Raw genomic sequence first — 24,442 nt, forward strand, 5'->3', positions numbered from 1 at the left:
CTGAAGATCATTTCTAACTTCCTTTGGCCTGGTAGATTTTCTTAAATGTTATCCTCAATTAGGTTACACTGTGATTTTTTAAAACTTACCTTTATAAAAGCATAGCCAACACCATTATCTGTAATGGTGACACCAAGTGAATCCTCAGATTTATACACATTCACTTCTTTTTTGATTCCTTTCACATGGGCAAATATGAAATCTTCTAGTCCTAGTTGTCCTCCTAAGAGTCTTTCCATGTCAATTCTAGGTGTGTTTAAAGTGCAATATAAGATCTGCAAAGAAAAATAAAATGTCAGGTCCATTTCCACTTGGAATACATCTGACTGTTAATTTATTTATAAATATTTATTGACTGGAATACTCCTCAATTTACAATGTAAAGAGTTACATCATAAAATGTGCTTTTATGTTGCCTAGAGAGATTCTGGGACACAGTTTCAGACAGTAGCATTAGGTAACATGCATTGAGGGCTTCCTGTAGGCCAGGCTTCACGCTAGACAATTTATATCCCATTATCTCACTTAACCTTTACATTAACTTTATAAAGTACATTGGTATCACCATATTACAAATGAGGAAACTGAAGCCTGGTAAAAATATGTAATTTGCCTAAGGTCACACAGCCAGTATTTGTCAGAGCCAAGGATTTGAGTTCAGGTCTCACCAATTTCAAAGTGGTTTATGCCAAGGGACCTGACATTTTACAATGCTGAAATCAAAGGTTATAGTCCCAAAGGTCTGCAATCATGCATACACTACAATGAAAATATAGGCAAGCCTATATTTGAAAGTTGGTAAATACATGTTTTAAATATAGACAATTTTATTTATCTTCCATTATAGTGACTTTTAAAAAGCAATTTAATTAGTGAATGAGGTATTAAAATCAGTACCTATCCACGGATCTCATAGGCATCTTTTTGAGCAAAAGAAGCCAAAAATAGTGGAGTATATGTGATTATATGAAGTTCATGGCAATAGATGCCAGAATAATGGCTACTTTGCAGAGAAAGATTATTGAACTAAAATCGACTGTAAAGACTATTAACCCAAACCCTTAATTTAAAAAAAGGGGGATGGGGGTCATGGAATTGAGGTCTGGAGATTTTAAAACAAGTTGTACCAACTCGTGTGACAGTAAAAAGAGAGCAAAAAAGAAACCAAATGGTAAAAAGTTGTGTGGGGATTTCAAAGGGGCTTTTTTATGTACAGCAAGTCTTTCTTTGACCTCATTTTCCTTCAGAAATATGACTCATTTGACTAAAATGTACAGTGCTACTCAAGTTTGTCAGCCATAATCTGGGTAACTTGTGGGGCCCAAATTATAGAAGAGAAGCAGGGTTGAAAAGATACCATCGGTTAAGAAGCTAAGTTCAACAAACATGCATTGAGTAGCTTCTATTTAACAAGCCAGAAAAGGGCATTTTAATATGGCTGTTTCATGCCAAAATGACTAAATGAAATATATCAGGTAATGTCCACCATAGACATTGCAAGCCTCTTCCTCCATCCGGGGTCCTGACCTCAGGCCTCACTCTCAACCCTCTCCCAGTATCCTGGAGTTTCATACCAGTCCCAATTTCTACTAGAACCTTGACTGAGCCTTAACACATCCATAATCTGCATCCCGCTCAGAAATAGGGTGCACTTACTACTTACTGAGTGGCTTTTTAGGCCATGTCAAAATGTGTCTGAATCAGAAGAGCTTCATAAAATAAAGCTCTCCCTGCTATACAATCAAAGGTTAAGAGTGTTCAGCCAAGCTCAGAGCAAATCCCAGAGGTGTGTTAAAGGAGCTAGTGATGAGGACAAAAAAAAGGGCCACTGGCTACAAAATAGTGAATGCCTACAGGGAACAACTATAGCCCCCACCTTGTCCTCTTTTCATCCCAGTCTTTGTTGAGCCTTCAATTTAACCCTTTATGTTCCCAGCAAGGGCAAAATACATTCAGCTTTGTGAATAATAAGTTTTTGCACATATTCTCTAGTGTAAAAATGATATTGTTTTTGGGGGAAAAAAGTCAGTTAAGTCAAGAATGGTGCATATTTCTGATCCTGACTATAAAATCAATGGCATATTAGTTTGCTGACAAAAATCACTGTGATTGGGTAGAGGGGAAAGGGAGTATGTGTAGAAAACAGCTTTTCTGACTCTCCTTCACAAAATGATGGGAAGTAAATAGAAGAAACAACGTTTTTCTCCTTCTCCGTTTTTTTTTTTTTTTTCCAGTGAGTCTCTCCATGGTATTCATAGTGGGTCCCAAACACCACCAATACAAAAGCAATTTACCCATTAGCTAGGGAAAAAAAAAAAAAAACGTTAAAATACAATGATGGTGTAACAGGATAGAGAAAAACAAAAAGGAAGAAAAGGAAATCTCACACAAACTGAACTTCTAATGACCAAGCTTCTTCCTTTGTTTCCTTTCTTTCAACTTTTTACATGCTTCACTACAGAGCAAACATTAGATTTCCTGCAGGTAAAAGAACCCTTTTCCATCATGCTTCCTCCTGTGCAGAATAACATTCCATTCTAGACAGCCAAAAGTTGGCAAGCAGGGCATTAGTTTCTTTTTTCTGGAAGGAATGGAGCCAGCTATATCTTTCAGTGAATGGAGCTCCACGGGAAGCTGTTTTGAAAACCTGTAGGAATGTGATAGCCACTGCAAGGTGGAATAAGAGCAGCAGGTAACTAAAGCTCCACGACTTCAGATCAGTTCTTCACAGGAGAATAAGAAGCTATCACAGTATCAATGCACAACTATCAGCAAATATACCTCTAAGTATGTGATAAAGGTCTAGAAATTCAAGCATCCTCAAAGATTTTATATTTTGAACTGCAAAATAAGAAAGTGATACACTAATTTCTAAATAACGCAAAGTTCAGCCGTAAAAAAGGATGAGTTTGCGTCCTTTGTAGGGACATGGATGCAGCTGGAAACCATCATTCTTAGCAAACTATCACAAGAACAGAAAACCAAACACCACATGTTCTCACTCATAGGTGGGAACTGAACAATGACATCACTTGGACTCGGGAAGGGGAACATCACACATCGGGGCCTATCATGGCGGGGGAGGGGGGAGGGATTGCATTGGGAGTTACACCTGATATAAATGACGAATTGATGGGTGCTGACGAGTTGATGGGTGCAGCACACCAACATGGCACACGTATACATATGTAACAAACCTGCACGTTATGCACATGTACCCTAGAACTTAAAGTATAATAATTAAAAAATAATAATAATAACACAAAGTTCCTGTTCATCCACTCATCAAAAGGCAATGAACATTTAAATCAAAGGGAACCTCAAGAATCTACTGTGAGCTTTCATACCCTCATTCATACCCATCTGATAGAGAAGAAAACAATAAAATTAACAGTGAAGTGGCCATATTATCAATGCTCCTCTAAGAAATATTTGCTTCCAGAATCTAAGTATGCTACACAACAGGCAGTGAAAGGCAGCATTTAACTTTTTTTATATACATATAACACTCTCTGATGGACAAACTAAAATAAATCAAAAAAGATTTGGAAAGTAAACTCGTTACAAGGTATCACGCAACATAAGGAAAATGACTGATTCAGTAGATATAATCTTAATGATGTTTTTCACTGTAAAATGAAATCCTTAACACCGTCTGGGGTAATCTGCATTTGTCGCTTTACTGCCATCATTGCCTATTTCCATAACTGATGGAGTATCCATGACTATTTCATTTTCTAGAGCATCACTGCCCAATAGAAATACAATGTAAGTTAAATAATTTTAAATTTTCTGATAGTCACAGCAACAGAAGTAAGAAGTAGCTGAATTAATTTAATTTACAATTATATAACCCAGTATATCCAAAATATTGTCATTTCAACATATAATCAATATAAAAATTATTAAGATGGTTTACATTTTGTTAATTAAGTTTTTAAGATCCAGCATGTATTTACCCTTACATTTTGTCTCGATTTGTAAGAACCAGCTACATTTAAAGTCCTCAGTATCCAAATTCGGCTAGTGGTTACAATATTGGGCAGTTAAGTTTTAGAAAGTCATGTCTTTAGGCTGGGCACAGTGACTCATGCCTGTAATCCCAGGCTTTGGGATTACTTTGGGAGACTAAGGCAGGCAGATCACCTGAGGTCAGGAGTTCGAGACCAGCCTGGCCAACATGGTGAAAACCCATCTCTAAAAATTAAAAAAAAAAAAAAACATCAGCCAGGCATGGTGGCAGGCACCTGTAATCCCAGCTACTCAGGAGGCTGAAGCAGGAGAATCGTGTGAACCCAGGAGGCAGAGGTTGCAGTGAGCTGAGATTGCACCACTGCACCTCAGCCTGGGTGACCGAGCAAGACTCTACTTAAAAAAAAAAAAAAAAAAACTTTTAGTAGGTAGGCATTTTGTCTTATTAGTCTTACTTGTCTTATTGCAGGGGTCCCCAATACCTAGGCTGCAGACTGGTACCAGCCCTTGGCCTGTTAGAAACCAGGCTACACAGCAGGAGGTGAGTGGTGGGCAGGCAAGCATTACTGACTGAGTTCAGCCTTCTGTCAGATCAGCAGCGGCATTAGACTCTCATAGGAGCATGAACCCTAGTGTGAGCTGCACATGCAAGGGATCTAGATTGCCTGCTCCTTATGATAATCTAACGCCTGATGATCTGAGGTGGAACAGTTTCATCCCGAGACCATCCCACTTGCCCCAATACATGGAAAAATTGTCTTCCATAAAACCAGTCCCTGGTGCCATAAAGGTTGGGGACTGCATGCTTATCACTCTGCATTATCTATATGGAAGACAGACTAATTGAAGGAGAAAGCTATTGCCCTTTAGGGCCAGAAGATGGAGGGCCTTGAATTGTCATTATTGTGCTAGACATCAACATCTTCAGTACCTATTCCCTTTCCCCTAATTTTCCTTGGGAAACTTCTCTTCCCCATTTTAAGCCATATGGTAGCTTGAGTGGGAGTGACCACATCCTCAGGTTTAAATTGCTTAATGACTACCAATTTAGGCCAAGAAAATCCAAGAATGAACTTATTGGGGGTTTGGGGAAAGAATCCTCTTCTCTTTTCCATAGAAGCTACCAAACAATGGTTCTTTCTCCCTCACTTTTTCTAAATTATGTGAAGTCTAAAATGACTGCAGTTATCACTGCAAACATTAGAAGAGTGGCCCTGGCAACAACGCTGACATGAGGAAAGCAGAGCCTCTGGCTTCAGTCTTACTTCAAGACAGTCAGGGGTGGACACTGGAAATTGTCCACTCTTTGCCCCTCCTAACACAATTCCCAGATGTGTACAGATTGCAAGCATGTTGGAGGAAAATGATTCACATCCCCTGTTTCAGGCATAAAAATGAACTAGCCTAAGTGGTGGTTTAGGTGTAAGCATGTGGCCCAATGCCAGCCTATAAGACATACGAGGAAGATGTCCAGGAAGCTCTGGAAAAGATTTTTTCACGCCTAACACAGAAAGAGACAGTCCCTTTCTTCCTCTGTATGTTGCCTTATCTGTGTGTGGTCTAGGAATTTCTACCACCATCTTTGCCAGCTGAGAAAGATATCAAGAATGGCAAAGCAAAAAAATGAAATAAACCTAAGTCCTTGGTGACATCGGTGAGTTGCTCAGTTAACCAATTTGGAGCCCACTCTACCTCTATTATTTATTTTGAGACAGGGTCTCACTCTATCACCAAGACTGGAACACAGTGGTGTGATCATGGCTTACTGCAGCCTCAACCCCCCAGGCTCAAGTGATCCTCCTGCCTAAGCCTCCCTAGTAGCTGGGACCACAGGCACACACTACCACACACAGCTAATATTTTTATTTTTCGTAGAGACATGGTCTCACCATGTTACCCAAGCTGGTCTCAAACTCGTGGGCCTAAGCGATCCTCCTGCTTGGCCTCCCAAAGTGCTGGGATTACAGGCACAAGCCACCATACACAGCTCTCTTTTATGTAAAATAATAAGTAATCTTGTTTTAGCCAGTTTGAGTAAGTAGTTTTCTGTTACTTGCAGCTGAAAACACACTGCCTGATACACAGTCCTATCCCAGAATGCTTAGTTACATGAGTCAATAAATTTCACCAAGTCATCCTGGGTTGGATTTTCTGTTACTTTCAACTAAAAGGTTCCTAATTGATAGAATCATTATGCCTTGTATCTTTATAATTCTTCATAATTTAAAAGTTCTTTCTGCCTACCGTCTCATTTTATCCTTTAAAAAACATCTAAAGTACATGGTGAATTGTGTTTCTTTTAATACACTGAGGTATTATGGCATCCTAATATCATATTCTATCACCCCTAACAAAAATTTCAGACAATCCCTCCTCCTTACTTCCAATATCAGTAAAATAAATAAATTGATAGACTAGGACAGTCTCATATTTGTAATGTGTTAAATAGAAAGAAGAGAAAAAGAAATGTAAGAGATGAAAATAATGGATCAAGAGTTAAGAGTTCTGGATCTAGTTCCAATTATCTCAGGGGGTTTAGTTGAGTCATTTGGCCTCCTTGATCCTCATGTAAATTGTGGCATTATTAAAGTTTCGTCTACATCAAATGGTCATTACAAAAATGACCATTTTTATAATGTATAGTGTATACTTTTTAAACTAAAAAGCTCTCAGGAGGCTGAAGTGGAAGGATCGTTTAAGATCAGGAGTTCAAAACCAGCCTGGTCGCCTCAGCAAGACTACATCTCTTAAAATAAAATAAAATAAAAAATTATCTGACACATGCCTGTAGTCGCAACTACTTAGGACTGAGGCAGGAATATTGCTTGAGCCCAAGAGTTCAAGAGTGCAGTGAGCTACGTGCTATGTGCTACTACACTCTAGCCTGGGTGACAAAGCAAGATCTTACTTCTAAAAAATAAGAAAATCAATAAAAAGGCTCAATTTAAAGGTTTTTATTATTATTCCTGCAATACAGGGCTTTTTGAACAATGATATTTATATTTATGCTTGAAAGCTTCTTAAAGTGCATGAACTTTCCTGAAGTATCAGATTTTGCTCCTTTTTAATATCATAACCAAGATAGACTGCATTTCTCCTCATAAAAAAATTATCCTTCAACTTTTGCTGTTGTTGAAGGATAACTTGCAGACAATTTTCTTGCTGTGCATTTATATTAAATTGCTACTTTCTTCAGAATTTTCAAATTCTTACCACATGGTTATGATTATTCATCATTGAAACTCAATATGGCTAGGAAGATAAAAGTATGAACTATCGCACAGAGCCATTAATATCAATTAATATTGCTTTTTCTCTGGTGGCACCATTATATACTCCACAATGTGCTTTGTGAATAGCATTAAATAAATCATTTGTCATTAGTGTTTCAAAAGATATTCTGGTCCACAAAACAGGTTAACAAATCTCTCCCAAAACACATCAAATTCATGTTTAAAACTCCAGGAAGTCCACTTCCAAGTTTCTTTTGTTGAATGCCTTCCTTAAACAGGAACTGAGCTGGCCAAAGATTCTACATATTCCAAAGATCTCTGAACAAATTATGGGCTTATGCAGCTAGAGTTACATTATTTGTATATGTGATTTTAAACATAAGCAGTATTATTATTTTTATATGACTACCCTCCTACATCTCAATCTACCCCCAAAATTTTCCTTACTTTTTTATACTATATCTCAAATAAACATTATAGAAATATCAGCCAATGTCATTATAGAAAATAAAGAGAAAGTCCGGGTGTGATGGCTCACACCTGAAATCCTAGCACTTTGGGAGGCCAAGACAGGTGGATCATTTGAGGTCAGGAGTTCAAGAACAGCCTGGCCAACATGGTGAAACCCCATCTCTACTAAAAATTTAAAAATTAGCCAAGTGTGGTGGCATGCACCTGTAGTCCCAGCTACACAGGAGGCTGAAGCAGGAGAACTGCCTGAACCCAGGAGGTGAAGGTTGTAGTGAGCTGAGATCGGGCCACTGCACTCCAGCCTGGGCAACAGAGTGATATTCTATCTCAAAAAAAAAAAAGAGGCCGGGCACAGTGGCTCACACCTGTAATCCTAACACTTTGGGAGGCCAAGGCGGGCAGATCACAAGGTCAGGAGATCAAAACCATCCTGGCTAACACAGTGAAACCCCATCTCTACTAAAAATACAAAAAAAAATTAGCCAGGTGTAGTGGTGGTGGCCACCTATAGTCCCAGCTACTTGGGAGGCTGAAGCAGGAGAATGGTGTGAACCTGGGAGGCAGAGCTTGCAGTGAGCCAAAATCGCATCACTGCATTCCAGCCTGGGTGACAGAGCGAGACTCCATCTCAAAAAAAAAAAAAAAAAAAAAAAAGAGAGAGAAAAGAAACCATACTTTCCTCAGGAGTTAGTACCACATATGTATACATAAGAAAACCACCTGGATTCTGGTTCCTTTGTTAGTGACTAAGGTTTTATCTGGGTTGTTCTTATTATCTAAGTCTCAGAGACTTTTCCTCAAAGAGAAAAAAAAAAAAATGATTATTTGACCTCCATCTAAATTACTGTCCTTAAAGTTATAGGAATTAAAAACAATCTGAAACTAAGAATAAAATAATTATGGGAAAGAAAAAAAATAGTCATGTACCCTAAGTGCTTGAAAAGAAAGGATCAGCTCTGCCTAAGCCACAGGAACAGAATCACATTGCTCAAAACTCTTCCAAAAAGCTCTGAGTGTCTTATGCTACATAATCATCCCCAAAATATTTGGTAAATGTGTCATATCAAGGAACTTCTAGAACTCAAACTAGTCTTCAATTATATGCATAGACTGGGCAACTGCTTGTCTCCCTTATCTGTACAATTTGGATACTGGCTCCCACTTCCAGTGAAGTGCTGTATCGTGAAAGCAAATGAGCTAGGGAGAGGAAAGTCAGCAAGGATTTTTTTCAAAATCAACATTAAGGTCCAAGAAACAATGATTACTTAACATACCAGCTACTTTCATGTTACCTCATTTAATTATCAACAATAATTTTATGTGAGATGTATCATAATACCTTTTTTTATAGATTAGAAAACAAAGGTTTAGAGAATGGCTTGTGTAGGGTCACATATATATAGTAATTGATGCAACTGAGACTCCAACCCTGGTTGTCCAACTCCAAGGTGTTTTCCCAGCAATGCCTCTCTGACACCTATTATCTGTGTGGGGACGTCTAAGTTACTGGTCACTTCCTAATGCGTTAGCTGAACTAAATCCTTATGAGTCAGGTCATGAAGACAAGTATCAATATGCCCTATGCAGAGAAGAAAACCAGCTCAGACATGTTAAGTGATTTGTGTAGGGTGACATAGCTAGTGAATGACAAAGTCAGAACTAGAATTCAGGCTTTTTCTAACCCATGATACTGTAGCTGTGATGTAAATATAAACTCAGCTTTGAATTTAAAAGTTTTAGAAGACAGGCATGACAGCATACACCTGTAGTCCCAGCTTTTCGGGAGGCCAAGGTGGGAGGATCACTTGCGCTCAGGAGTTCGAGACATCCTGGGCAACTCAGTGGGACCTCTTCTTGTCCTAAAAAAAAAAAAAGAAGAAGAAGAAGAAGAAAAAAGAAAAGAAGAAAGAAGAAGAAAAAAGAAAAAGAAGAACGAGAAGGAAGGAGGAGGAGGAGAAAGGAGAGGAAAAGGAAGAAGAGGAGGAGGAGCAAAAAAAATCCTTCTAGAAGAGACTACACAGTTTTATACTCTATGTGGAGCCAAATACATTGTGTTCATTTAATAAATCCCTCACCTTCTAAAACGAGCAAGACAGTTTGCATAAAATAACTATTTATAATTAGATTGTAAAAGCCAAACATATACAGTAAACATAGCAATAATATATTATTTAATTTAAATTATTATAAATGATTTTAAAATTTATTCCCACTAGTTTTGAAAATGACTAGTTACATTTGTTTCTTTGTATTATAAACACAGTGATTTAAAATCTCAGCCTATTATTTTCCCAGTATAATGCTTGTACTAAATTTCTAGGATTTGTTTTTAAATATGCATTATTTTATATATACAGTGCCTTTGACTTCATCTTGTCAATAGCTACAGTCATCTAGAAACAAGTTTCACAGGCTGGAAAAGATATAAAATTGGCGTCAAGACAGGTATTTAGAAACATGATACCGTATGCTCTATTTAGACCTTCATGAGCATATTGTATAAAGCCCTGTCCTGAACTGTGTAGAACTTTCTATAAATGATTCACTTCTAAATTAGCTGCCCTGGGTCAGCAGTGGCAAGCCTTAAATAAAAGGTGAATCATCACTCTTTGTACTCTTCTCCAGTAGAACTACTTTTTTCAGTATTACTAATGCATAAAATAATATGACAAATAAGAATTCTATCCAAAAAAAGAAAAACAGTCAAATTCATATTTTGAATCTACCAAATGACTTCCCAGAATAACCAAAAGAACATTTCTTTTACTAATGCAATCTAATAAAGGGAACTGTGTATCCAAGAAAATCAAAATCCCAAAGCAATCCTTGAGACACAAGAAAAGGATAAAGAATTGGAATAGGTATAAGTCTTGCCTTTGTGGACATTACACAAATACTAAACCAACAAATAAAATAAATCAAATGCATACAGCCATATATATATCATCCTCTGCCACAATCTTTTTACACTCAGAGGAGATACCTGAGCTTATCCTAGTCTAATAATGCTGCAACATTGCATGCCAATTTGAAAGACATCATAAATCACTGCTATTTCCCCCTGTCGGGTGCTGTTAAATTTTCCATGCTTTCTGAACCACTTATCTTCTTAAAAGCCTCCTCTTGTTTAACACTAAAGATGGAACAGATTCTAAACAGGCAAGGAGAGACTATAACAGGGGACATTTTATATGCTGGAATAGGATGGTTTATAAAACATCATAATTATACATTATAATTATTAGTAAAGAGATTAGTACATTAAATGTTCCAATTAACCAAACAAATATACAAATACAACTTGTAAAAGATTGCCATTAGACCTCAAAAGGATTCTTAAACTTTAAAATTTGTTGGGCAGAAGTTCACAGAGCACTGTGTTCATTTTGGCCCACGAGGCTGAATTCTAACCCCTACAATGAAATGTCTGAAGAGAGTGTGATATTTAAAAACCACCCAAATGAATCATGGAAAATTGGAAAGCAAGCATGGTGAGCCATTCAGGTGTCAAAAGGGAGTGATGGGGGAAGACAGTCTATTCCTTACTACGCCCTACGACAGGAATTCTGACAGAAAGAGATGAGCACTCTATGGGGAAAATATGGACCACCTGAGAAAATATCAAACATCTTGAGAGAGAAAGATGTTTCTTCTAAACTAAAACACTTAAAAGGCATCACAAAAATGTACTACAGGGGCCGGGCATGGTGGCTCACACCTGTAATCCCAGCACTTTGGGAGGTTGAGGCAGGCAGATGACCTGAGGTCAGGAGTTCAAGACCAGCCTGGCCAACATGGGGAAAGCCCATCTCCACTAAAAATACAAAAATTAGCCAGGTGTGGTGGCAGGTGCCCATAATCCCAGCTACTCAGGAGGCTGAGGTATGAGAATCGCTTGAACCTGGGAGGTAGAGGTTGCGGTGAGCCAAGAGTACACCACCGCACTCCAGCCTGGGGGATAGAGAGAGACTCTGTCTCAAAAATAAAAAAATAAAAAAGTTCTACAGGGTTCCCTAGATGAGGGGGCCAAATGTTTTGGGAGAAAAAGGTGAAGGCAAATTCACTGACCATCTTAGACACTTAAATTATTCATTAGGAAGTTTAAGAGCGTAAGAAAATTCACCTATGGGTAGGCCTGATATGATTGAATCCACAAATGAGGTTAGCCCTCAATCTGGAGTGTGTGTGAGGATTCTGCTAGGTTCAGACTTTTCCATTTTGAACTATCTCCTGCCCCAGGGATAGAGTAAGCCCAGGAAACTGCGACTAGGAAAAGGTGAAGAGCAGCCAAGAACAGAATTCTGTCACAGACTTGGAGATACCCAGGCATTGCCCTGGTTGACTGACCTTTGCTCAGAGTTATTATCGGCTCCCTGTTCCCTACTCTCACCAAGCGGTTTCTTCCAACTCTCTGTTTGCGAACATTACTGCCATTCCTGCCTATAAGACTCCCAGTGCTGGGGGAGGCAGAGCACTTAGAAAAGAGAGGGAGAGGACCAAGCAGGGGCAGGAGCTGAAGAAGCTGACAGGCTACCATGGGACTCCATCCTCAACTCCCAGGAATGTGTCACCAAGCCAGAGCCAGGACGAGGAGTACCAGTCTCCTGGCTCCAGTCCGGGTGCTGACACTGAGCCCTTGCTACCTGCTTCTATTTTTATGAGCACACATACTCCCTCTCCCTAGCTTTCCACAAATGTCTATAATGTAAAATCTTCCTTATTGCCCAGGAAAGGGGCTTATATATTGTTGGCAATTAATAATTATAAACTTTCTTACATCATATTTTTCTTCTTTCTCCTTTTCTAGCAAGCAGTTTGGTTATAACTGGGGTAACTCTAGGTCCCAGTTTATCCCTGTTGTTCCAGAGAAATTATAAATACTCTTTCACTCTCTGAAGCATCTAGGTTGGTTTGAAATATCAGTTATATGGTAACCTGTTTATATTAAGCTGATCAAATAAGAATGCTCCCACTTCAAGATGGTGAAACTAAGACAGCATGGGATAAAAGGAAAATCATGTGATTTGGATGTTGAGGAAAGGCACTGGTAGAGTTATTCTATCCCGTGGTATTGAAGTCATCTTCCCCACATGCCCCAATCCTGGGCTTCTTGGGAGAAAATACGAGTCCCCACAACTTGAGCATAATGACCAAGATTCTAGGAGACTTAATGAGTATGGGGAGAGTTGGATATTAACTCTAAATGTTCAGTGGGGGAAGGAAGTTGAATAACAGAATTATATGCTGAAACAAATTCTGTCACAGGTACTCTCTATGCCTAGAAATATGACAGAAAGAACTACGTGTATTACTAAAAGGTTATTTTTGGCTTAGAAAAATAAGCATTGACAAATGCAATACAAAACAATTCTGAATAAATTGGCGTATGTATTATTGCCCAAGTTTAACTGAAATGCTCAATTTAGTTGACTGAAATTGCTTATTAGGTTTATGCTAAATTTGATTGAAAGAGCCCTCATCAGAAGAGTCCAGGCTAGTTACTATAAAAGAATCCATGCAGGTAGTTTAGACTGAGGACCATCCACAGAGAGCCCGGGTTAGTTACTGTAACAGAATTCACACAGGTAGTTTAGACTGAGGACCATCTACGGAGATAGATGTTAAATTTGTTCTTATTTTCTGAATGTAGGCAAAGGGTGGGAGAATGAAAACTGTACCTGGTCTAGAATAGAAAAAATATAAGAAAATTTGAGACAAGGCTCCGTGGCTCACGCCTATAATCCCAGCACTCTGGGAGGCCGAGGCAGATGATCACAAGGTCAGGAGATCGAGACCACCCTGGCCAACATGGTGAAACCCTGTCTGTACTAAAAATACAAAAATTCACCAGGCATGGTGGTGGCACCTGTAATCCCAGCTACTCAGGGGGCTGAGGCAGGAGAATCGCTTTAACTAGGGAGTGGGAGGTAGCAGTGAGTTGAGACCACGCCACTACACTTAAGCCTGGGCAACAGAGCAAGATTCTGAGAAAGAAAGAGAGAAAAAGAGAGAGAGAGAGACAAAAGAAAAATTTGCAAAAATAAGTGTCATCCAGCATCTTTTTTGAGGAAAAGAGGAGTAACATTTATTGAACCATTGTACCATTGTTCTGGACACCTAACATGCTATTTCATTTAATTCTCACAACAGTCCTATAAGGTAATTCATTGTACATTTTATCAGTGAGAAAATGGCTAGAAGGTGTCATCTCCAGGAATCAAACCCAGGATAGGCCACCCTACCCTGAGACCCTCCTCCCCATCTGATCTCAAACCCTATGCTTCCCTATCAATCCACCCTAACTTTCGCACCTGCTATAGGACTCTATAAACCTGTCAAACAGCCACAGCAACAGGTGACATTTCAAGATATTACAAAAGCTTGAGACATCATAATTTTTTCTAAAATCACTACTCAATTTTACATGTTTTTTTAATTTAAAGTTTGGGGTACATGTGCAGGTTGTACAGATAAACTTGTGTCATGGGAGTCTGTTGTACAGATTATTTCACCACCCAGGTATTAAGCCTAGTACCCATTAGTTATTTTCCCTGATCTTCTCCCTCCTCCCATCCTCCACCCTCCACTAGGCCCCAGTTTCTGTTGTTTCTATGTGTCCACGCATTCTCATCATTTCGCTTCCACATTTAAATGAGAATATGCAGTATGTGGTTTTCCGTTCCGGCATTAGTTTGCTAAGGATAATAACCTCCAGCTCCATCCACATTCCTGCAAAGGGCATGATCTTGTTTTTTTATGGCTGCATAGCATTCCATGGTGTATATGGAATTTACATTTTCTTTTCCAGTTACTACTGATAGGGATTTAGGTTAATTCCATGTCTTTGCTATTGTGAATAGTGCTGCAATGAAAACACATGTGCACAGGTCTCTACAGTAAAATGATCTATATTCCTTTGGGTATATATCCACTAATGGGATTGCTGGGTCAAATGGTATGTCTGTTTTTAGGGCTTTGAGGATCACCACACTGTCTTCCACAATGGTTGAAGTAATTTACACTCCCACCAACAGTGTATAAGTGTTCCTTTTTCTCTGCAATCTTACCAGCATCTGTTATTTTTTGACTTTTTAATAATAACCATTCTGACTTGTATGAGATGGTATATCACTGTGGTTTTGACTTGCATTTTCTAATGATCAGTGATGTTAAGCTTTTTTTAATATGACTGTTGGTCATATGTGTATCTGCTTTTGAAAAGTGTCTGTTCATGTCCTTTGCCCACTTTTTAATGGAGATGGGCTTTTTTTTTCTTGTAACTTTCCTTATAGATGCTGTATATTAGACCTTTTTCAGATGCATAGTTTGCAAATATTTTCTCCCATTCTCTAGGTTGTCTGTTTAGTCTGCTGATAGTTTCCTTTCCTGTGCAGAAACTTTTTAGCTTAATTAGATCCAATTTGTCAATTTTTGCTTTTTCTTGCAATTGTTTTTGATGTCTTCATCATGAAATCTTTGCCCATTCCTATGTCCAGAATGATATTGCCTAGGTTGTCTTCCAGGGCTTTTATAATTTGGGATTTTGTTAAAGTCTTTAATCCATCTTGATTCAATTTTTGTATATGGTGTAAAGAAAAGGTCCAGCTTCAGTCTTCTTATATGGCTAGCCAGTCATCCCAGCACCATTTATTGAATAGGGAATCCTTTCCCTATTGCTTTTGTCAGGTATGTCAAAGACCAGAGAGTCGTAGGTATGCAGCCTTATTTCTGGGTTCTCTTTTCTGTTCCATTGGTCTATTGTTGTACCAGGACCAAGTTATTTTGGTTACTATGGCCCTATAGTACAGTTTGAACTCAGATAGCATGATGTCTCCAATTTTGTTCCTTTTGCTTAGGATTGCCTTGGCTAGTCAGGCTCTTTTTTGATTCCATATGAATTTTAAAATAGCGGTTTTTTAAATTCTGTGAAGAATGTCCTTGGTAGTTGAATAGGGATAGCACTGAATCTATAAAATGCTTTGGGCAATATGGCCATTTTAGTGATATTGATTCTTCCTATTCCCATTTGTTAGTGATATCTCTGATTTCTTTGGGCAGTGTTCCATGGTTCTCCTTGTAGAGATCTTTCACCTCCCTGGTTAACTGTATTCCTGGGGTTTTTTGTTTTGTTTTGTTTTGTTTTGATGTGGCAATTGTGAATGAAATTGCGTTCCTGATTTGGTTCTCAGCTTGACCATTGTCAGTGCATAGGAAGAACATCACAAATTTAACAAGCCAAACACATGTTCTACTCTTTTAATTACAGTACTGTAAGACTGATCCTAGGCAACATAGTGAGATCCTACCTCTACAAAAATTTTTAAAAATTAGCTGGGTGTGGTGGCTTGTGTTTATAGTCCTAGCTACTTAGGGGCTGAGGCAAGTTTAGGAGTTCAAAGTTTCAGTGAGTGCCGGGCACGGTGGCTCACACCTATAATCCCAGTACTTTGGGAGGCAAAGGCAGGCAGATTACTTGAGGTCAGGAGTTTGAGACCAGCCTGGCCAACATAGTAAAACCCCATCTCTACAAAAATACAAAAAAATTAGCCAAGTGTACTGGCATGTGCCTGTAATCCCAGCTGCTTGGCAGGCTAAGGCAGGAGAATCGCTTTAACCCAGGAGGCAGAGGTTGGAGTGAGCTGAGATTATGCCACTGTACTCCAGCTTGGGCAACAGAGCAAGACTCCATCTCAAAAAAAGAAAAAAGTTGCATTGAGTTATGCTTGTACCGCTGCACTTCAACCTGGGTGACAGAACAAGACCCTCTCTCTAAAAAACATTTTTAAAAAGATGGATCCTAAAACTAAAAGTACAAAACCAACAGGAGGTCTTTCTCCTTGTTCGCCCTCTTATTGTTTCCCATCCCCACTCATTCCCACACCTCCCTTTTTATCATCTTCTAACTTCACAGTGTAGGACAATTACTTAACCTCTAGCATCCAGGTATAAAGCAGTGTTGCTGGAGGTGAGAGTCAATACTGGCTTCTAAGGAAAACAGGTGGAAATATCAAGGGGTCTCTTTGGTTGTTAAAATGATTGTATGGCACCACTGGCATTCGAGGGAAGCAGGGCATGGGTCAAGGATTCTGAATGAATTGCAATTCTTGAGAAGTCCAGCTTGATGAAGAACTGCTTTGCATTCCACATGATGCTCAAATGTCCTATTAGACGTTTGTGCTGGAAGGGTGGGGGGAAACTATTACTATTTAAGCCTAGCCCCAATTCTGTGTTACACACAGAGTATTTTTTATTCTGAATTTCTATGGGCTGCAATTACCATGTAAATCAAGGGAAGACTGTACTTTGCTATGCAGTGCCTTTCCAAGAGTTATTTATCATTTCAGAAAATCAAGTCATTGACAGCAATGCTGCCCATGTTATTTGGATTTGTAACATAAAACCATTATACCAGTCTGCTTCTGTTGTTGCACTGTGGTAATTCTATGAGCATTTACAAATATTAATATCTCTTCATTTAAAATGTTGAATATGAAGAAAAAGAGACAAAAACAATCAATTGAATCTCTTTTTTTTTTTGAGACAGAGACTTGCTCTGTCACCCAGGCTGGAGTGCAGTGGCACAATCTCAGTTCGCTGCAACCTCCACCTCCCAGGTTCAAGCGATTCTCCTGTCTCAGCCTCCCAAGTAGCTGAGTAGCTGGAATTACAGGCATTCACCACCATGCCCAGCAAATTTTTGTATTTTTAGTAGAGATGGGTTTCACCATGTTGGCCAGGCTGGTTTCAAACTCCTGACCTCAAGAGATCTGCCCGCCTCAGCCTCCCAAAGTGCTGAGATTACAGGCATGAGCCACTGGACCTAACCTGAATCTCATCTTATTCTTACTCTTTTCAAATCCAAATGTATTCACTATAAGTAGATACAAGCATCTGCTTCATGTTTTTTGTTTTGATTTTTTTGTTTGTTTGTTTGTTTCGAGATGGAGTTTAGCTCTTGTGGCCCAGGCTGGAGTGCAATGGCGTAATATAGGCTCACTGCAACCTCCATCTCCCAGGTTCAAGCAATTCTCCTGCCTCAGCCTCCTGAGTAGCTAGGATTACAGGTGCACGCCACCACGCCCAGCTAATTTTTGTATTTTTAGTAGAGACAGGGTTTCACCACGTTGACTAGGCTGGTCTCAAACTCCTGACCTCAGGTGATCTGCCCATCTTGGCCTCCCAAAGTGCTGGGATTACAGGCATGAGCCACCACACCCGACTGCTTGATGCCTTTTAAGAAAACTTATCCAAATACTTGGATATTAAAATCCATATTTGTTTCTCTCTAATATTAGAGTTAAGGAACTAATTATGTGTATAGGTAGAAAACATTGTTTAAAATCCTATTTCAGGACAGTAAAGATGGTATCACAAAATACTTGTTATTAGAGAAAGCCTTTGGATCTGCTAAGGTTAAGAATCACTTGTGTAAAGGAAAGAACACAGACTTTGATGTCAGATAGACCTCAAGTCAAAGACATCCCTCTGGGTTGTGCAACTTGAGTAATTTACTTTTACTCTAAGCTCCAATTGCCTCTTCTACAGATTGTAATAATTTCTGGGGGTTCTGGCAAGAATTACCATTTCAGTTAAGATAGCATAGGTTAAGTGGTAATAGTTGTTCAACAATAATTCCTTGGCCAAGCACGATGGCTCATGCAAGTAATCCCAGCACTTTGGGTGGGTGGATCACCTGAGCTCAGGAGTTCAAGACCAGCCTGGGCAACATGGTGAAACCCCCATCTCTACCAAAAATAAAAAAATAAAAATAAATAAATAAATTAGCCGGGCACTGTGGTGCACACCTATGGTCCTGGCTACTTAGGAGGCTGAGGTGACAGGATCACTTAAGCCTGGGAGGTGGACATTGCAGTGGGCCGAGATTGTGCCACCGCACTCCAGTCTAGGTGACAGACTGAGAACCCCTCTCAAATAAACAAAAAAGAAAAGAAAAGAAAAAAACACAGTAATTCCCTTCTCCTCAGTTCTTATGATATGCTTCCCTTCCTCCACCCACTTTTACATAGAGGCAGGAAAGTGGAGAAAGGAAGGGGAAAGCACACAGAACACAGAAGAAGGAAGGAAATAACACGAATCATGACCAGCATCTAATACCCAACCACACCCAGAACACACTGCTAGTACCAAATGTGAGAAGCTTCAGGTGGTTAAATTAAGGTTCTGGCCCTGGATCATGAGGGACACAGTGTTAACACCAATTATACAACCACTACTACATTAGTGAAATATATGGATATGTAAACTGTTTTAAGAATACATAATTAACATTTCCTCAACCTTGTTACTGTGTATCCCTTTAAGGCTACTTTAACACTGTAATTTAAGAACCTGTGACTTTTATAGACTGAGATGGTAGGGCCTGGATTTTAGTCATCCCTCTCCATGTGCTTTGATTTATCTCCAGGGAGATTTTTATGCACATAGTAAATACACATTCTGAATGCTTGAGTTCTTAAGCCTCTTAGCCACAACACTTACAGAGTCAAATATGTTTCTAAAAAGCAAACATTCAGGCTGGGCGCAGTGGCTCACATCTGTAATCTCAGCACTTCGGGAGGCCAAGGCAGGCGGATAACCCGAGGTCAGGAGTTCAAGACCAGCCTGGCCAACGTGGCAAAACCCTCTCTCTACTAAAAATACAAAAATTAGCCGGGCATGGTGGTGTACGCCTATAATCCCAGCTCCTCAGGAGGCTGAGGCAGGAAAATCGCTTGAACCTGGGGCCTAATTCAGTGTTTAAAATTAGTGTAAAGAACACTTTATTATAAATTAGCTGGGTATGGTGGCTCATGCCTGTAGTCCCAGCTACTCGGGAGGCTGAAACAGGAGAATCACCTGAACCCTGGACACGGAGGTTGCAGTGAGCCCAGATTGCACAACTGCACTCCAGCCTGGGCAACAGAGGGAGACTCTGTCTAAAAAAAAAAAAAAAAAATTCTACTAGTGACAAAGCTCTAACTCCCTTTAACTTCCCACTCCATATTTTAATCACCCAAACTTCAGAATAATCCGCACACCCCAAACAGCAGGGCTAGAGTTTCTGAGATGAGTAATCAAGGCCAGTTTCTTGGATCCCAATTCAGACAAGCAGTGACAGAGCCATCCACCTTCAGTTGGCTTCCTCTTTTCTTTGTCTGAGTGAGCAACTAGCCCAAAGGTGTTTGTTAGTTACTTCTCTCTGAATAAGCAGCATCAAGGAACATGTTTGGTTATGTCAGGTGATGGGGGTTTACACTAAGGAGGCACAGGGAAACAAAGGCAGCACAGGAAACTCTTTCAGGAAACAGACTTCTTAGAAATTATTAAAATTTGGTTAATCACCATTAAAGACACAGTGGTAGCTCTCCTTGCACAAGGACTCCCTGGTGGCCCTATGAGACACTGCAAGGATACAGTGACTGCCATTCCCAGGCCTCAGCATTTCTCTCTTAGGGCTACTCCTCTTCTCCCACTACCAACCATACAGAATACGATATGCTCCTGAGTTAAAAAAAAAAAAGAAGATAAAGTGGGGGCATATACCCACACAGATATGAACGTTTTACATACATACACACACACACACACACTTACAAATTTATAGAGTATTTTTCTCGAAGGACAGTAAAGAAAGTGTTTACAGCAGACAGTTCTGGGTGGCCCACATTTTTTGGATGTTTACCATATAAAAATTCAATTTATATACCTTACTTTTTCAATTAAAATAATCATTTACTGTGTAGCTCCACTGTGGACGTCAGTTTTATAGAGAGTAATTTCTGCTAGTAACTTCAGTAAATGAATGCAACATAAAAGCAAGAGATCACTTTCCTTTGGTAGCCTCTGGTCAAACATTATGGATGCCCTCATTAACTGACAGCCAACAGGTTAATGGGAAGAGGAGGACTTGAGAGGTAGGTTGCAGTTAACACTGAGATAAAATCAAGAGATGAAAGAGGGTCAGTTGGCTGCAATGGTACACGCCTATAATCCCAGCACTTTGGGAGGCTGAGGTAGGAGAATTGCTTGAGCTCAGGAGTTTGAGACCAGCCTGGGCAACATGGCAAAACCACATCTCTACTAAAAACACAAAAATTAGCCACGCATGGTGGTGCGCACCTATAATCTTAGTTACTTGGGAGGCTGAGGTGGGAGGATTGCTTGAGCCTAGGAGGTTGAGGCTTCAGTAAGTGATGATCACTGAGGGTCTCAAAAAAAAAAAAAAAAAGAGAGATGAGACAGGTTAGATTAGCAATAGATCTTATGAACTGATTACAGCCCACCTATATCCTTTACCCATAAAGCTTTGAAGCAACTATAAACGAATTCGTGTGACATCACCACCCCAAATTTCCAAACTTTACATTTGATGTCAGAAAAGCAGAAAATATGCTTTAGCTTCTAAAAATTCTTATTTCAAGTTTATACTACTATGCCTTACTGAATTATATTCATAGAATTCTATTTTCCAAAAGTTCTCATTAAGTTCAAAAATACTACATCTTCATTTTTTATCTCTAATTCACAGAGTGCTATCAGCACTTCAGTTTTAAACTCTCTGTCTAGCACGTCTCTAACAAGTAGTGATCTCTAAATGACTTTATTTATTTTTTCTTTTTTTCTTTTTGTTACTGTTTTTTGTTTCTTTCTCACTCTTGTTGCCCAGGCTGGAGTGCAGTGGCATGATCATGGCTCACTGCAGCCTCAACCTCCCTGGGCTCAAGCAATCCTCTTGCCTCAGCCTCCTGAGTCCTATCCAAGCTTCAACTTGGGACTACAGCTGGGACTACAGGCACACATCACCTGCCTAATTTTTGTATTTTTTTGTAGAGATGGGGTTTCACCATGTTGCCCAGGCTGGTCTTGAATCCCTAGACTCAAGTGATTCACTAACCTTGGCCTCCCAAAGTACTTGGATTACAGGCATGTATGTGCCACTGCACCCAGCCTAAATGACTTCAGATACACCAGGGTCTCTACCATTTCAAGGATTTCTATAGTCAATCCACTTGCAAAACACTGTCATAGTCATTGTTGTATGTCCCTCAATACTTTGTACGTAAAGATGACAATGGAATATTTTTAATTGAATGCACAAGCTCTAGAGGGACATTCAAGCTAGAAAAGACCTTGGATCTCTTCATTTAATTCAGTGGCTCCCAAACACACAACCTACCAATGGATGACAAGCCAGCCGCCTAAGTATATCAGGGAAGCTTTTAAAAATGACAACATCTAGTCAACATCTGTAGGGGTGGGGCCCAGAAGCCCGTGTTCTTTAAAAAGGTCACCAAGGTGATTCTAAGAGGCAAGTGGCTTTGGGAACCACTGGTCTAGTTCATCCACCCCAACAAGAGGGAAGACTTGCCCAAAGTTGGATAGTGAGGAGGACAGGGCAGCAAAAGGATCAGTAAAGGACAAGGATAAAATGGAAGCCATTTGGCAGAGTTCTTTGGTGATAAATGGGCGTTGACTATAATAGTTAGAACATTATGAGTTATCACAGAGTCCCCTTTTATCACAGAATAACTGATGAATATTTTTTGAAAAAACATACCAGCATTTTTTTTGAAGTATATATCTTGGAATATTGGTCCACGGAGTGTTTGTTATGCAGGAAAAAAGGGAGAGCTCCATACTCAAATAACCGTGGGAAATAATAAGCACCAAGATTCTTGGATTTTTAAATTTTTAGTGGACTTCTCAAAGCCTTTAATATGTATTATGAATTTACAAAATGCAGTTCCCAAAGTTATTTGACAACTGGAGGCATTTTTTCTAAAATATGTCAAGGGATTCATGTTGCTTGGAACACGTTTTAGGAAACCTGCACTAGCTTATCAAAGTGTTTGTCATTGAACTGCATTTGACTGGAGGATGGGGCTATGTCATCTTCACCTTTAAGCTCCCAGCATCAAGCACAATGCTGAACTCCTAATAAGCACTCTGAGTGAATACTTCAGTTAAAAAAAAAAAAAAATCAGTTAGAAGTAACTAAAGGTGAGTTGTCTATCTGGTAAACAGGTTCAAAAGTTAGAATACAATGAAGGCTCTTCCAATTCTAGAATTACAACTACCATTTAAAAAATACCTACTATGTGCCAGGTACTGATCTGACATACATGATTTTTCATGTACCCCTCACAACAACCTTTTGTGATGAGAAGTATCATTAACCCCACTTTACAGATGAGGAACAGAAACAAAGAGCAGCCAATAACTTGCCCAAGGTCTCATAGATAGTAAGCGGTACTCCTAACCACTAAGCTGTACTATAATTCAACGCTTCCAGACAGAAGGGAGGTTTAAGAGTATATGGCACAGAGGAGGTATTAAGAGTGGCCACATAAATGATGGAACATTTTCCAGCAAAAAGCATAAACATACTTGTTTTCCTCTTGCTTAGCAAAAGCTCCTAGGTCCTTTTTTCTAGGTCCTTAAGGCAAGAAATGTGCATATAAAAAGAAAACCTATATTTATAAGAGTTCAGAGAATAACCCAACAATGTCCATTGCATCCAGTCTCATTGACTCAAGAAGTACGCATCTCCTAGGATGGAGGACTAGAATGTAAGCTCCATGTGGCCAAGGATTATTGTCTGTTTTATTCATTGATGTATCCCAAGATTTGGGGCAGTGACTGGCACAAAGCCAATCACCAATTAAGTTTTCTAATGAAGAATAAGATTGAACAGCCTAATCTACCTTCCATTTTAAAACTGTATTATAATCACTCTTTCCAGTTATAAATTTGTAACATGTACAAATGATAAAAGTAAACTTTTTTGACATGATACACACCTTTTATTAGAGGGTTTTTAGTTCTTTCTTCCCAGTATTTGATTCTTTATACACATAACAGGAAGAAATATCTCTACAGTGATTTCTTTTGAAAAATTAAAATTCCACCAGTAATTCTAAATTCCCTGACTTGATCATTACATATTGCATGCCTGTATCAAAATCTCACACATACCCCATAAATATGTACAATTACAATGCATCAAAAAAATTCTGCCAGCGTTCATATGTAGGAAAAGCACATCTGGCTCTGCTGAGGGTATAGCTGAGAGGGTTTCTTAGGGATGAAGGGCTCACAGATAGTCCCAGCCATACATTCAGAGGGTTACAAAAAAAACACAGTTGCTTCACTGAACAGACAATTGAAACAAAAAACATAGAAGAAACTTTTCAAAATGGGCTGGAGTCTATTCTAGTAGAGAGAACTGATGACATTTTAAAAGGTAAGACCCCTATTTTATCTGTTGATTTTATTCATTCAATATAAAATTTTAACTACACTTTTGATATTGTCTCATCAGGGAAAAAAAAATCAAACCCCATCTGATTAAACCTAGAATACAACTATTAATTTATAGGAAATACAGTGACAGGGGATGCCAAACTAGACTACAGGAATGCAATCAGCAAAAAACAAACTGTGAAACACACAGGGTAAAAGATCTGGCTTCTTCAACAAATACACTGGAAAGAGGACAAGACGAGGGGGAATATATAGATTAAGAAGGACTCAAAAACATATTATAAGAAGTCTGAATTATGGTGTTTAGGAAAGCACATATGATAATGTGTGCTTTATTAATGATAAAACTATATAATGGGATTCATTACCATGAAAGTCAGGACAGTGGTTACTCTTGGGTGCAGGTGGAAAGAGGCACATGGAAGGTTCTCAGGTGGCTGATAAAGTCTATCTCCTAACATAGGTGTGGTTACAAGGGTGTTGAATTTATCCATTAATTTACA

At 39.1% G+C, this 24,442-nt stretch overlaps 1 protein-coding gene across 5 annotated transcripts in view; it reads right to left on the reverse strand.

Moving 5' to 3' along the window:
* The window catches only part of GIPC2 (GIPC PDZ domain containing family member 2), a 99,690-nt gene that overhangs the window by 65,882 nt on the left and 9,366 nt on the right, over nt 1-24,442 (reverse strand). For 4 of the 5 annotated variants that reach the window (XM_023208910.2, XM_023208921.2, XM_023208919.1 and 1 more), the window contains exon 2: nt 90-275. The exons of the other annotated variant lie outside the window; for it this stretch is intronic. In XM_023208910.2, coding sequence (XP_023064678.1) covers nt 90-275 — 186 coding nt within the window. The remainder of the gene's footprint in view (nt 1-89; nt 276-24,442) is intronic. 5 annotated transcript variants of the gene reach the window in all.

The sequence above is a fragment of the Piliocolobus tephrosceles genome, chromosome 1, assembly GCF_002776525.5.
Source record: "Piliocolobus tephrosceles isolate RC106 chromosome 1, ASM277652v3, whole genome shotgun sequence".
In the NCBI taxonomy this organism is placed as follows: domain Eukaryota; kingdom Metazoa; phylum Chordata; class Mammalia; order Primates; family Cercopithecidae; genus Piliocolobus; species Piliocolobus tephrosceles.